Source organism: Taeniopygia guttata, chromosome 11, assembly GCF_048771995.1.
Source record: "Taeniopygia guttata chromosome 11, bTaeGut7.mat, whole genome shotgun sequence".
In the NCBI taxonomy this organism is placed as follows: Eukaryota; Metazoa; Chordata; class Aves; order Passeriformes; family Estrildidae; genus Taeniopygia; species Taeniopygia guttata.
Genome location: NC_133036.1, coordinates 6,090,895 through 6,105,104, shown reverse-complemented (window position 1 = coordinate 6,105,104; position 14,210 = coordinate 6,090,895). Strand labels below are relative to the sequence as shown.

The 14,210-nt window shown below is 56.3% G+C and overlaps 2 protein-coding genes across 5 annotated transcripts; one reads left to right on the top strand and one right to left on the bottom strand.

Annotated features, from left to right (window-relative positions):
• Positions 1-137: 137 nt before the first annotated feature.
• USB1 (U6 snRNA biogenesis phosphodiesterase 1) lies at positions 138-4,654 on the bottom strand. Its single transcript, XM_041718638.2, has 7 exons — positions 4,457-4,654; positions 4,213-4,364; positions 3,891-4,074; positions 3,347-3,400; positions 2,210-2,315; positions 1,477-1,560; positions 138-1,183 (listed from the first exon to the last, which is right to left on the bottom strand). Exons 1-7 carry the CDS (start codon positions 4,558-4,560, stop codon positions 1,079-1,081), a joined length of 789 nt encoding a protein of 262 aa, XP_041574572.2. The 5' UTR covers positions 4,561-4,654; the 3' UTR covers positions 138-1,078.
• Positions 4,655-4,695: 41 nt separating this feature from the next.
• ZNF319 (zinc finger protein 319) lies at positions 4,696-14,191 on the top strand. Of its 4 annotated transcripts, XM_072934590.1 has the most exons (3): positions 5,322-5,608; positions 6,118-6,209; positions 6,728-14,191. In XM_072934590.1, the coding sequence occupies exon 3, from the start codon at positions 7,099-7,101 to the stop codon at positions 8,758-8,760; it is 1,662 nt and encodes a 553-aa protein (XP_072790691.1). In that variant the 5' UTR covers positions 5,322-5,608; positions 6,118-6,209; positions 6,728-7,098; the 3' UTR covers positions 8,761-14,191. The 4 variants fall into 4 exon arrangements, with proteins under 4 accessions (XP_002195294.1, XP_012425112.1, XP_072790691.1 ...); XM_002195258.7 differs by lacking the exons at positions 5,322-5,608; positions 6,118-6,209 and adding an exon at positions 4,696-5,302; XM_012569658.5 differs by lacking the exons at positions 5,322-5,608; positions 6,118-6,209 and adding an exon at positions 4,696-5,312.
• Positions 14,192-14,210: the final 19 nt, after the last annotated feature.

Genomic DNA, 14,210 nt, shown 5'->3' with positions numbered 1-14,210 from the left:
CACAGACAAAGCCACTCTCTGTGCCAGGACAGACAGCACGGAGCTCCCAGGAGCACTTACAAACGTGGCCTCTTGTGAAGCTTGCAGGAGCTGTGCATGTCTAAAAGGAAACGGCTGAAATACACCACAGACACAAATTTATGACACGAGCAGACAGATTTTTACTGCTTAGAAGTCACAGACAGACATGGAATTAAAAGGTTCAGGGCATCACACCAGCATCCTGTTCCAACTACCTGAGAGTTTGCAGCTGACCAACCCGCAGGACAAGAGGATTAAAAAGGAGTTTCTCCCAAGGGACAATGTCCAGCCTTCAGTCCCCTGGGCCATCATCCACCTGGGGTGCTGATCACACAGGGAAAAAGTGTGGAGCCTGGGCAGGAGCCACCACCCATTGACTCACCTGTGGACACTGCCCTCCCAGCTCAGGCAAACACGGACACTGTCCATTCCAGGGCTCACCCACACCTGGCAGCAGGCTCATGTTCTTTGGCAAAAGGATCTGACAGTGAAATGTCTCTAGAGTAGAGGCAGCAGCAGTGTGAGAAGGACACAACATGACTCAGGAGCTTGTCTGAGCTGGCTTACAGTAGGAAAACACTCAGGGAAGAGGATCTAGCTCCATGTCCTTCCCTCTTGCTACTCAAAACATGCCCAGAGCCTCCCAACAATCTGGCAGTGCTACGTCCCACTGTGTGAGACATTCTCCCTTTAGTAGCAGCTTCCCACGCTACCTTCTTCCTCCTTCCCATAAGGCATCTATGGCTTTTGAAGATTTTTTTTCTTTTTTTAAAAAACTCAGCAAAATTAGCGACCATGGGATGTCTGGAACCGCCTGTGCTGACTGCAGCACATCCAGCAACGAGGATGAAATCTGCTACAAACACACTTTTCTTCAGCCAGCAGCTCAAACTGGAAGTGGCCCGACTTGAGGCCACAAATGCCGCAGAGACGCTGAGCAGGCAAGAAGAGCGCAGAGGTGCGTGCCAGCCCACGCCACGCAGAGCTGTGCCAGACAACGGTCCTGCTTCCAGTGTCAGGCTCTTCGAGGCTCCAAAATGCACAGCCCCAGCCGGCCCTACCTCAAGGGGAAGGAGAAGTACTTGTTCCCTGACTTGCAGCGGATTTGCTCCCATTGGATCCGCAGCAGGAGTGCTGACTCCTCAAACCCATCCACAATGTCCTGGAAAATAGAGGCAGGAGTCAGTACCAGCAGGGCGGATCTGCCAGAGGATGGAGTTGACAGCTCCCTTTCTGAAGCAAGTCACAGATGAAGCCATTTGCAGCTGGAAGCATCTGACTTCCCTCAGGAGAGTGATTTAACTCACACTCCCCCCAAAAGCTTCTCATCTTTCAGCCCAGTGAAGTTTGTCCTGCTCAGTGAAGAGAATTTCCCACCCTCGGACCCTGGCAGGGAGATGTGGCTGGACTCCAGCTCTGCCCTCCCCCTGCTCTCCACACCCCGTGGGGACACACCTGGAGCTCCCGCAGACACTGCCCTTCCAGCCTGCCAGACAGGTCCCCGACACACCAGGCCAGGCTGATGTGGAACGATGGGTCCTGAAGAAAAAACATGGATAAGAATGTGAGGGCTAATGGAGGCTTTGGTGAATGCACAGAGCCACAGTGGGAGATCTAGCATGGTGCTGCTGCCCTGCCTGGGATCACAGAGGCTGCAGGATCCCAAAGCCGGGAGTCCCCTCTGCCAACTCAACAGCTGCAGAGCTGATATGGACAGTGCTGGAGGCAAGAGGAGTCCTGGGCTTCCCACCCCAGCCCTTTTGGACACCAGCGGGCAAGGCTGCCTGGTTCCCAGCCTCCCTGTGCTCCACTTTGCAACTCTGTGCTCAACTTCTCCCCACTCTTTTGTGGAAGAATCTCTCAGAACTGGTCCTGGAGCAGGTACATGGGTCACTTCTGAATAATCCTGCTCAGCCCTAGAGACAGACTAACTGGGGTCTGGCCCTTCAAAAATCCCAAACCTGTTCCCAAAGCAAAAAGGCTGGACTAATGCCCAAGAAGGCTGCCCAAGGCAAAGACACAAGGATTGTCCTCAGTACAGCAGTGCCCATTCTATCCCAGGACAACCTGGCTTCCATGCACAGCAAGGCAGCCACTGCAACTGGTTCAAGTTTATTTGAGTGAACATCTTGCAGGGAACCAGCTGGCATGTCCAGACTGGCAGGGGAGCAAGCAGGAAATGCCTCACCTTGTAGAATGTGGGAAGGTCAAATTCCTCTAGAACGCTGTCCACCTCCGAGACCAGCTCCAGCAACTGGAAATGCCCAGCAGAGACCTCCAAGCCAATAAAGGTCCTAAAGAAAGGCAAGGAGATACAGCAAGCACCCTTTCATGCTGCAGGAAGCACAGCCCTAAGAATACTTAGCCCTTCATTCCTACTGGGCAAGTTCCCCACTCCCCCTAACACAAAGAAATCTGAGGAATGCCAGGTTTAAGCATCCAGGGATGCTGATTGTATTCTGAAGAAAAACCGAAGATGTGGTAGCACGAAGAAGCAGGACTGGATGATAAAGCATGTATCTAGATTTGCTAGATCAGCCTAGTACATTTTGGGACATGAAAATCAGTTTCCTAGGCAAAGGATGTACTGGATGGGAATTTCAGCATAGTGCCATGCTCATGCAGGAGCTGCATTAAAAAAGTGGAAGTTGCTGGAGAGATTTTACAGTGTGAGAGGAAGCAGGGAGTGGGAAGTACCAAGCTGGAGAGATGTGACAAAGAGGTCAGCACCTTCTCCAGGACTGTTGGGATGACACTTTCTAGAGTCAATTAGAGTAATCATTTCTTCCCCTCCAGGAGGGAAGCAGAAGATTTAAGTGTCACCCAGATTCCATACCCACTTTTTCCTACCCATGACTATCTTGGGCTGCCTTTCCCGCCAGATTAAGCAACTTTCCGCAATTTTAATCACCTTTGCTTTGACATTCAAAAAAAAACTTAATTGCATTCCGTTGGAATCAGGCTTCTGAGCTGACGCCCAGGAGAATTAGCACCATCTCAGCTATTTCTCTCCAGCTCTTGGAAGACCTGCACTACAATTTCATAACTGGCACTGCTGCCAAAAGAGGTGGTCCCACTCTGCTCGCCCCAGGCTGTGCATGCCAGCTAATGAGACCAAAGCTTGCAAAGAATTAGTGCCAAAGCTAAAAATTTGTACAGATGGCTGGGGAAAGGTGTGAAATGTCTGGAGATGATCTGGAGGTGATCACATACTGTGTTGTCACACAGCCCAAACTGTGGGACAGGCAGGGTGACACTTCCCATCCACCCAGCACCTTGCTCAGACTTCTCCTGGGGCAGGCAGGCTGCTCCACTGTGCCCTCACCTGGTTTTGTTCTGGTTGGTGTAAACCTTCACTTGGTCAGCCACACAAAAGAACCTGAAATAAGAAAGGTCCTATGTCAGCTGCAGGAGGAAAGAAAGGAAAACAAAATTGATAAGGAGGGGCCAGGATTGATACCAAGCCACGGAAAGATACAGGCAAATATATACTGCAATTGAATCAAATTGGTGCAACCAGAACCTCTTGGGGCTCAAATTAATTAATTTCCTGTTTCCAGCCCTCCAAAGCCTGGACAGTAACAGAAACCCTGAAGCAGCTGATGCTCAAGCAGCACCTGAGCCACACGTAAGCAACAAAACCATCCATGCTTTAGGGGATGGCACAGCTCTGGCCTGATCCTGGAAAGCCAAAACCTGACGTGTCTGGTGCCAGATCGTAAGGCAGTGAAGAAAAATCCCCAGGGCTTTAATGTTCTGCCAGCACCATCTGCCAGGGACACCTTAGGGCGTGGATGCTGGCAAAACACGGATCCCGAGGGCAGAGGAGGGGTGTGAGGAGCGCTCTCCCGGGGCTCTGCCAGACCCACCTGTGGAAGGCGGCCAGGCGCTCCCTGAGGGAGCGAACGAAGGGCTCTATCCAGTGGTAGCGCAGCACCACGCACTGCGACAGGCTCAGGTGGAACTCCTCCATGGCAGCCAGCGACGGGACGTAGGTGCGGGCGCGGGACACCAGCAGCTCCAGCAGCTCCAGGAATTCCTCCTGGGCAATGTCTGCGGGGCAGCGCCGTCAGGGGAGCGCTGCCCGCGGATCCCCGCCGCGACCGGCAGGACCCGGGGGCGCAGCGGCCGAGGTCCGTCCCCCCATCCTCCCGGTTCCATCCCGGTCCCGGTCCCGGCCCCGGTACCTACAGGGCAGGTAGACGTGCGTGGCCCAGTTGCCCCGCTCGTGGGGGAAGCCGCGCACGCGGCCGCCGTGCCGGGAGCTGTCATCGCTCACGGCCTCCTCCGGCTCCGGGTCTCCCGGCAGGCCGGCGGGCACGGGCAGGCGGGGGCGGCCGGCGCTGCGGGACCGGAGCGGGGTGAGGAGGAGGAAGAGGAGGAAGAGGAAGGCCGCGCGCTCCCGCCACCTCCCGCGCGCTCCCGCCGCACCCACCTGGCCCCGGGGGGCCCCTGCGCGCCGCCGCCCCGGCTCCCCCGTTCCTCCTCCTGCTCCTGCTCCTCCTCGGAGCTGCTGTACTCCACCAGCGCGGCGCTCATGGCCGCGGCCCCGCCGGGACACCCCGCTCCCCGCTGGCGGCGGCCGCGCAGTTGCCGGCGCGGCCCGGCAGGGGGCAGCACCCGCCGCGCCCGCCCCGCCTCCTCCGCCGCCGCCGCGGCCGCCCCGGCCCGGCCCGCTCCGCTCCCTCCGCTGCGCTCCCGCCCGCCGCTCGCTCCCTTCCCTCCCTCCCCTCCTCCCTCCCGGCTCCCGCCTCCACGCCAGCGCGGGGCTCGGGCGCAGCGCGCAGGCCGCGGCCCTGCCGCCGGCGAGGCCTTCTCCCGCCGCAGGTGAGCGGCCCGACCGCCGCCGCCGCCCTTTGTGTGCGCCTCGCCGGGGCGGGGGCGGCCCCGGGCGGGCAGCGACCCCCAACACCCGACCCCGCCGCGGGGCCTCCCTGCGCGGCGGCGGCGGCGGCGAAGGCCTCGGGGCGTCGTCCCCGCGCTGCCAGCGGGGCCGCCCGATGGGGAGCGGCGGGCGGCGGGCCGGGCCTGGCCGCGGGCTGCGGCGGCGGCGGCTGCCGGTGGCCTGCGAGCTCCGCGGCCGCCCCCGCGCCCCGCGGCCCTGAGGCGGCCCGGGCCCGGCGGCAGCAGCCGGGCCATGCCGAGCAGGCCGCCTCGCCAGTTTGAAAGTACCTCTGCGCTCCCGACCGCGCTCCCTAAATGGTTGTCGCTTCCCACCTCCCACGGAGGGATGAGTTAGGCTGGAGCTGGCGCCGACGCGGGTCCCCGCGCTGAGCCCCCGGTAAGCCGAGGTTGGTATCGCTCTTCCCTGCGAGGAGCACAATCTTCCCTCCCCGTTAGGCCGGGATGCTTCGCCGGTGGGTTCATCCTGCCACGGTTTGCGGGGGAAGGCGGCACCCGGCCTGGGCTGAAGTTTGGTGTCCCGCCGAGCTCGGTGCGGGTACCCACTGCGAGCCCTCGCTTTGTCAAGGTGAGCTCTGGAGGAGGAGGCATCCTGCGTGCCAACAGGACTGCGATGGTGCCTTTGGGGGCTTTACTGCCCGAAACTGCTGGAGCACAAAATAATGAAGTGTCCCCACAGTCAGAGGTGGGTCCCACACTACCTGAGCTGTGGGGCTCGACCCAGTCTACTGAGTGCCGGTGGAGGTGTGGATGCTGGGAAGTGGGATTCCCTGATGTGCTTTATTGCATAGTTTTAAACATAAAAAATATTCTTGTGGACCAAGGATTTCCTTACCCTGGGGGCAAGTGGTTTGACACAGATATGGGGATGCTCTTATGGGGGTGGGGGCTCAAGGACCAGGAGTGTTGGTGGCTGCTGCTCACCAGGGCTTGCACCTTCTCTCCTGAGGTGTGTTGACATTGCAGCTGTCTGCTGCTTGCTGGTGGGTCTTATTCTTCTCTAAGTTGGTGACAGCTTTTATTGGACATCTGTAAAAGACTGGAATTTTTCAGTGAGCACAAGCCTGATGATGCTCTGTAGCAAGGCCAGACTGCAGCTCTGGCATAGGTTGATTGGCTTCAGTGTACTTTTATTACATGGTTTGGAGGAGGTTCAGCTAAGCCACTGCTTTAACTCTTCTTTTATCTTCACAGAGTGATGCCTGTGGGTTCTGTGTTCTGTCTGAGGATAGGATAACACTAAGGGCAAACATTCTCCTGAGCTCTCTGGCTCTTCCAGTCTGCAGGTGCTGCCCATGGAGGGGGAAATGCTTTGCACACATCCCTTGGGTAATGGGCTCGATATCCAGGAGCAGAACCGTTTCACAGGGCTGTTTCGGCTGGGGTGGGATCATGCTAGGATCTACATTGGTGCGTGTAAAATCTAACCCTTGATTGCATGATGTTTGGTGCATAGCCTGTGCAGAGAGACAGATGTTCTCAGACAGTGCCACAGCACTGCTGGAGATGCAGTGACCCACTCAAGGCTGAGCTGAGCGGGCCCTGGGCAGTTGTGCTGCCTCTGGTGAGAGCACAACACCCAAATGTGTGCCTGGCTGTGTCTGGGCAGAGCCCAGCCCTTTCCAGGCTGAGAACTCTTTGTGCCAGGCCCTTTGCACCGCAGCAAGTGGGCTCTGGTTCCACACTGGCTTCCTGGTAGCTTTGCAAGGATGCAGAGTTTTCAAAGAGAGACACGGGAGAAAGTTGATAGAGAATTGCCCACGTTTCTTCTAAGACCTGACATGAGCTGTCTTCTTTCTTGCAGAGAAAGCTGCTCCCTGGGTTGCCTCCTGTACCCTTCACAAGTGTGAGCACGTCACAGCCAGCACAGAGAAGGGCCTCCTCTCGTCTTCAAGGCACTTGCCTCTGCCTCCTGTTCCTTTGTCCAAAAGAAGGAAAAGTCAGACCACATCAGTCCATAAAGAACCTGTGCTGGTCTAAGGAGGAGGCTCTGGAGTCTCTTCACCTCTTTTCTTCCCAGGATCTTGGCTGTGGGCTGGATTTTCTGGTCTCAACTTGAGGGGATCATTTACAGGGAATCAGGATCTCAGAATCTTTTGGTCTTGCTTTTACTTGAACCCTTTCATCCGGGAAGCTGAAGCTATCACTGCTAAAATCCCATTTTTTTTCCCAAGCATGTCAGAAAGCTGGCAGCAGCAACAGCAGCAACCACAGCAGCCGCCGCCACCGCAGCAGCACCACGCTGGGGCAGCCGCCCTCCCAGAGCACTCCATCCCTCCCAGCACTGCTGACAACCCCCTGGGCTGTGCCGTGTACGGCATCCTGCTCCAGCCGGACCCCGGACTGCAGCACCACCAGCACGCCCCCATCCAGGCCGGAGAGCCCTCCCACAAGTGCGGGGTGTGTGGCCATGACCTCGCTCACCTCTCCAACCCCCACGAGCACCAGTGCTTGCCAAGCCATGACCGCTCTTTCCAGTGTACCCAGTGCCTGAAGATCTTCCACCAGGCCACCGACCTCCTTGAACACCAGTGTATCCAGGTGGAGCAGAAGCCCTTTGTGTGTGGGGTTTGCAAGATGGGCTTCTCCCTCCTCACCTCGCTGGCGCAGCACCACAATGTCCACAACGGCAACGCCATGAAGTGCTCTATCTGCGAGAAGACCTACAAGCCCCCCGAGGTAGAGCATTCGCAGCCTCTCGACCCCTCGGAGAAGCCCTACAGCTGCTCCATCTGTCAGAAAACCTTCAAGCACCTCTCGGAGCTGTCCCGGCACGAGCGCATCCACACGGGTGAGAAGCCGTACAAGTGCACCCTGTGTGACAAGAGCTTCAGCCAGTCCTCCCACCTGGTGCACCACAAACGGACGCACAGCTCGGAGCGGCCCTACAAGTGCACGGTGTGCGAGAAGACCTTCAAGCACCGCTCCCACCTGGTGCGCCACATGTACGCGCACTCGGGGGAGCACCTCTTCAAGTGCAACGTCTGCGAGCTGCACTTCAAGGAGTCCTCGGAGCTGCTGCAGCACCCCTGCACGCCCAGCGGGGAGCGGCCCTTCCGCTGCGGGGAGTGCCAGAAGGCCTTCAAGCGTCCCTCGGACCTGCGGCAGCACGAGCGCACGCACAGCGAGGAGCGGCCCTTCAAGTGCGACCTGTGCCAGATGAGCTTCAAGCAGCAGTACGCGCTCATGCGCCACCGCCGCACGCACAAGGCCGAGGAGCGCTTCAAGTGCAACCTGTGCGAGAAGGGCTTCGTGCAGCCCTCGCACTTGGTGTACCACCAGCACGTGCACGGCATAGAAAACCTCTTCAAGTGCAACGTGTGCCAGAAAGGCTTCAACCAGTCCTCGGAGCTGCTGCGGCACAAGTGCGTGCAGAACGCGGAGCGGCCCTTCAAGTGCGCGGTGTGCAACAAGTCCTACAAGCGGGCCTCGGCTCTGCAGAAGCACCAGCTGGCCCACTGCGCCGAGAAGCCGCTCAAGTGCACGCTCTGCGAGAGACGTTTCTTCTCCTCCTCGGAGTTCGTGCAGCACCGCTGCGACCCGGCCCGCGAGAAGCCCCTCAAGTGCCCCGACTGTGAAAAGCGGTTCAAGTACGCGTCGGACCTGCAGCGCCACCGGCGCGTGCACACGGGCGAGAAGCCCTACAAGTGCTCCTCCTGCGAGAAGGCCTTCAAGCAGCGCGAGCACCTCAACAAGCACCACAGCGTGCATGCCCGGGAGCAGCAGTACAAGTGCATGTGGTGCGGGGAGCGGTTCCTGGACTTGGGCCTGCTGCAGGAGCACAGCGTCCAGCACACGGCCGAGGGTGCCTACCAGGTGGCTGCCTGCTTGCCATGAGCCTCCTGCCCCACGGTGGCTTTCAGCTTGCATGGGACATTCCCGAGCCTTGGCTTTCCCTTCCCTCTCCTCGGTTGTTGGCAACCTCCAGGGAGTGTGGGGGAAAGGGAGGGTACGGTGTGTGGGCAGGTAAACTCTCCTCTGGCCTCAGATATGCCACCTGTATCGAAGTAGCAACAGACGATGTGGACATCTCAAAGGGGTGGAAAGGAGAGGAGGGAGGTGGAGAGAGGAGACTATGCCTGTAGATGCCTGGTGTTCCCTGGACTGTAGTTTGTGCTGTACCTGCAGTTCCAGTCCTGGGAGCTCAGCTGTCTGCTGCAGGCACCAGCTCTTTGTGTGCAGCCTTTTTCCCCTGCCCTGCCTGGCAGGATTGGTGGCAAGGATTGTGCGACTCTCTTTCTGGAGAGGGTTTAGGAGCAAGGCAGAGCCAGCCCTCCCTTCTCCTAGGGTGTGCTGCTCGGCATAGAGATGGAAGGTTTCTGCTGCTGGGGTCTCCCAACTTGGTCCAGGCTCAGTTGAGGGCATCATTTCACATCATTACTGTTGATTGACTGCCCCAACCTCCCCTGCTCTCCCTCCTTCTAGAGTGTTGAAAGGGAAAAGCCATGGAGCTTCACAGCTCCAGAAAGCACTTTGGCATTGCTGCTTTTGCAGTTGCTGACTGTCACACTCTGCAAGGGTTCTGAGTGAGCCTGCCTGCCCCCTGTCCCTGCCAGCTGCACAGGGAGCTGTAGGAAGCACTGTGCTGCCACCAGAAAGCATGGCAAGGAACACTGGGACAGTCTGCCTGGCAGGAGGTCACAGATTCTCCCTCTCTGGAAACATTCAGAACCCACCTGGACATGTTGCTGTGTAACCTGCTTTAGGTGACCCTAACTTAGCAAGGGGTTGGACTAGATAATCCCCAAAGGTCCTTCCAGCCCTAACAGTTCCAAGATTCTGTTACAGCATTCATACCCTGCTCCTGACCAAAAGCCTGGCGTTCAAGAGCTGCTTCCCAAGGGATTTATCCCTCCTGCTGAGCCTTGCCTCCAGCCCTTTGAGCACCCCTTGGGCTGACAGTGGTACCTCCAGCAGGGTCAGGCAGTGGGCTGTCACAGCTCCAACACTAAGGGGTGAGATGAACACTACAATAACCTACAACTGCAGAGGTGTTGCCATGGCCAGCAGTAACCCATGGCCCTGCCAGGGGCTTGGTGTCTGATTTGCTGGAGGAACCAGAGCGAGCCAGGAGAATCCTTTCTGGACTGCAGGCTCAGCTCCATGGGGAGGGCAAAGTTAGCAGTGGGTAAAGGAGAAGTCTATTTTTTCCCCTCTTGCAGGAGTCCTGTTTTACCCCTTTGCCCTATCTTTACCTCGTCTGTATTTTTCAGGTTTTGCACACTTCTTGTAAACATCACCTAAAAATAAATCTCCCCTAGCAAGGTTGATGCAGCCTCAGGTGTTTTCCTCTGCAGGAATTTGGTGGCTTCTCGTGTCCAAGAGATCCATTGCACGTCAGTTAGATGCCTTGAAGGTTGAAGATGTGCCTACTAGGTTGTCCCCCAGCTTTCCATCTTTGGAGATATTAAGTATCCATCTGTGGAGATGTTTAGTCCCTGGCTGGAGGTGGTCCTGGAGAACCTTGTGCAAGCAAGGACTTGGACCTGGTGGTCTTCAGAGGTCCCTGCCAGCCTCAGCTCGTCTGTGGTGTTGGCTGGTGCTCCTGTGAGGTTGCAGTGAGCAGCAGCCAGTATGTGCTGCACAAGTGATTAGGACAAGGTTAATAACTCTTGTCCATGGCAAGTGTAGACAGATTAACCGTGCAGAGGGTTGGACTGGGCCTGCATCTCGGTTGGGGGACACTTGTCTGAAAGGTGGAGAAAGGCTTTAGTTTTCCATTTCCAGCAATGTGAGGGGGAACAGAGTGCATTTTCAGGGGTTGGGACAGGGAAGTGACAGGGTAGACTCTGGGGCTGAGCCTTTTTCATGTGCAACTTTAAGGTGGTTAAAACAGACTCTGCTCTCTGCTGCCCAAGGAAGAGGGACCCATGATGGTTATCTTACTTTGTGCTGCCTCAAAGATGTGAAACTTCCTACCAAGTTTTCCATCTGTGTTTCTTTTTCTTCTTTTTTTTTGTTTTACCTTTTTTTTTAAAAAAAGCAGTTTGTTAAAATTCATTAAAAATACTGTATAGTTTAACTTGATGTCATACTGAATCTTAAAAAAAAAAAAAAGAGATGTGGTAACTTGGATTTTTAAAGAGCTCTTTAGTTCTAGGTAGCTGGTTTTTGCTGTTTAATATGTAGTAAGTTCAGTGTATGCTTTACTGTAGGAGTAAAAGAGAGTCCAAACAAAGGAAGGCGAATCCTGTCTTTACAGAAGGGCTTGGTGGTGATGGAGGCTGCGAATGTGGGACCAGGTGAGGACTGTGCTACCCACCTGAACCCATGCTCTGTTCCTGCCTGGGGCCATGGTTCCTCTGCTCTTGCCCAGCACAGCTGCCCAGGGCTCAGAGCTTGCACAAAAACTCATCTTTGCTAGGAGGAGGTTGTGAGATAGAGTCAGCTGCAGCCTCCATGGGCTGTTGTGGCTCTGTCGTTTCTTTCTGGGGCAGCTGTTGGCTAGAGGAGAGTTTGAAGAAATCATCAGCTGGCTGTGCCCTGCTTTCTTCCCTCACCCAGAGGAGCTGCCTGGGTGACTGCCTGGAACTTGGGGCAGAGGAGGATGGTGGTGAGCCCCAGACACAGCCCCACACTGTGCAGGAGCTGCTAGATCCTGTCCTCTTGGTACAGCTGGACATAGGGACTGTTGGGGGGTGTTTCTCTCCTGCTGAGCAGCTGGGAAAGTCCTGGATATCCCAGTGAGGAGCTCTGGCTCTGCCTAGGATGTGGCAATGGCCGAGCAGTGCCCTGGGCAGAGAGGCTCATCAGGGCTGTGGGACCCCATGCCAGGGAGGGAGGGGATGCTGTGGGGAGCTGGCAGGGATGAGCCCATGTCCAGGTCATCAGCTGGTGAATAGGTGCCTCCAGGCTCACAAACATCATGGTGCAGGATTAGAATATCATTATTAGGACTGGCTGTGAGTCCATGGTGACTCAGTCTCTTGTCTCATTTGCTGCCCTGCAACAGCCCAAATCCAGCTGAAGCCCATGGAGAACATGCAGCTGGAGCTTGCGGGTGGAAGACCTGTGTGGGGTGGGCACTGAGTGGCCACAGAGAGCTTTGGGTATATTTTTATAGGAGCATTTTCTAGTTGGAAGCAGCAGTGTTGCCTACAGGGGTAGGGGAAGCAGGTCCACCTCCATTGCTGTGCCTTCAGGTGGTGTTTTTCCAGTGAGGTGGGAGGTGGTGGAAGTAGCAGGAGGCACAGGAGTGTCAGGGGCGCCATGCTGCTGTGTGGGGAGGCACAGGCTGGATGGGAGCTGATGTCCCTGGGGCATCACACTGCAGGGCTCTGCTGACTGCTGGTGTTTCCTTTTCAAACCAAAGAGCAGCTGGGGCCAAAGCCCTTTGGGGAGTAAACCATGTCTCTACTCTGTACCTGTTGCACTTCACTTCTGGTGTTTATTTCAAACAATTTTCAAGCTCCTGCCCCTGCTTGGCCTCTTGCATTCCTCACTGCCCTGCAGCTCCTCAGAGAGTTGCTGTGCTGGAGCTGGTGTGGCATCAGCCCCGTGGCAAGTGCTCGAGCCAGTTCAGGACTGGCTGGCAGCCCACCCAAGGGTGCTGAGGGGCTGGGTGGTGGGGGGTCCCTCCTAAAGGGTGGTTCTCCTTGGCTGGCAGTCTGAGCATAGGATGCTGCGGAGTAGGTGGAGAGGAGGGTTAGGTTGGGCAGAGGTTTTGTGGGTGTTCTCCAGGACATAAGTCCTGCTGTTCCTCTGGCTTCCTGGGTCCAGGAAAAGGTAGTTTGTAACCTGGGCTTTTACTGATCTTCACTTCCCTTGACCCTACCTACAGGATGCCTTTAGCTGTCTCAGCCCCTTCCACAGGTTATACTTTGTAAAGACATTCTCAGCTTCTTTTCTCTTTGTTCAGTTCTTTATTTGTTTTTCATTCCTTCTTCCATACTGATTGTGCAGTTTCTTCCTTTGTTCCCACCTCCCTCTGCTCTCCCCAGCCCCAAATTCCTTTCCAGGCTGAGGCTGGATCCAGGTGATACCAAACCACTGATGGTGAGATCAGGTGTTTAGGATCTGGGTCTTGCTGGAATCCAGTGGGTGCATCTGGTCCTTCCCCACAGCAGGCCATCCATTTCACTGGGCAGGGGCAATGCCTGTGACCTGGCTGCTTGGCATGGGATCCTGCCCATGCTCTGACAAGTGAATCCAAGCCAGGACCAAGAGCCAGAGCAGAGCTGTAGGAAATGAGGACTGGGGTGGGAGCTGCCATATCCATCTCCAAGGCTGGGGATTAGTCAGTGAAGGACTGCCAGACATTCCTGGGGAGATGTCATGGCCCTGGGCTGGGCTCAGACAGTGCACTTGGTTCTCCTGGGATTGCTGTGGAGCAGCTGTGTGCATCCAGCAGGCAGCTGAGCTGAGGTAGCTGTGGCATGGACGCCCCTGGGACCAGGGGATGCTCAGGTGGCCATGCCAGCTCTCTGGTGAGCAGATGCCATCTCTGCAGTCTGGGTGGGAAGATGTTCACGCTCTAGTCTTGGGGCCCATGTGCTGCACTGGGGGACAAAGGGGAAAGCATCCTCTGACAGAGTTTTGGGACCATCTCTTGGGCACTCAAGCCTGCCCTTGCAGGGAGAAGAGGAGGGAGGAGAACACTTTCTGCATTTCCCTTGGGTATTTATCATCAAGTCCAGGCTGCAGCTGAAGCCTGGCCGTTAAAAAACAGGCAAAACCCTCTTGTTATACTTCAGAGTTTGACTCTTTCTCCACTGGGTGGTGAGTTCACCTGTGGGAAGGTTCCTGTGCATGCAGATGAAGTGCTGAGATTCACTAAGGGCAGGCCAGTGATGTTTGGAGCTGGCAGCTGCCCCAGGCCCAGGTGAGCACCCAGCTTCTCCCCAGCTGCCCGGCTTCCTCCGCAGCATCTCCTGGCAGCTGCCTCTGGCACTTTCTGGATGTGAAGATGCTGCTCTCACAGCGTGCCTGGGATGCTCAGTGGGGAGAGCAGGACCACAGGTGGGAGCTGGACTGTGGGCTTGTTTCTGAGTGCCTCCAAGCCGTGGACCTGAGGGACTTCATGGTCAGTGAGATTCTTGGGTGCCTCCCAACCTGTGGTCATGACTCCAGTAGAGTTCCTGGGGCTGTTGGAAGTCACAGCCAAGGTTGCTGAGGTTTGTGTGGCTTGCAGTGCCTTTAACACTGCTCTCCATGTGTTTCTAAGATGATACTCCATGTATGTGTGTATATATATTGTAATAACACATCCCGCTCTTCTGTGTGAGTGTCAAATGGTTTTGCTTTACTAATAAATTTATAGTTATTTATACCTTCCTGTGGGTGTGTAA

What these genes read in the sequence shown, in the direction of transcription:
- ZNF319 (XM_002195258.7), top strand. Translation starts at nt 7,099, where the DNA reads ATGTCAGAAAGCTGGCAGCAGCAACAGCAGCAACCACAGCAGCCGCCG.
- USB1 (XM_041718638.2), bottom strand. Translation starts at nt 4,560, where the DNA reads ATGAGCGCCGCGCTGGTGGAGTACAGCAGCTCCGAGGAGGAGCAGGAG. An exon ending in ACCAACCAGAACAAAACCAG is followed by an intron (nt 2,316 to 3,346) that starts GTGAGGGCACAG and finishes GCCTTTCTTTAG; the next exon opens with GACCTTTATTGGCTTGGAGG. An exon ending in ACCTTCCCACATTCTACAAG is followed by an intron (nt 1,561 to 2,209) that starts GTGAGGCATTTC and finishes TTTTTTCTTCAG; the next exon opens with GACCCATCGTTCCACATCAG.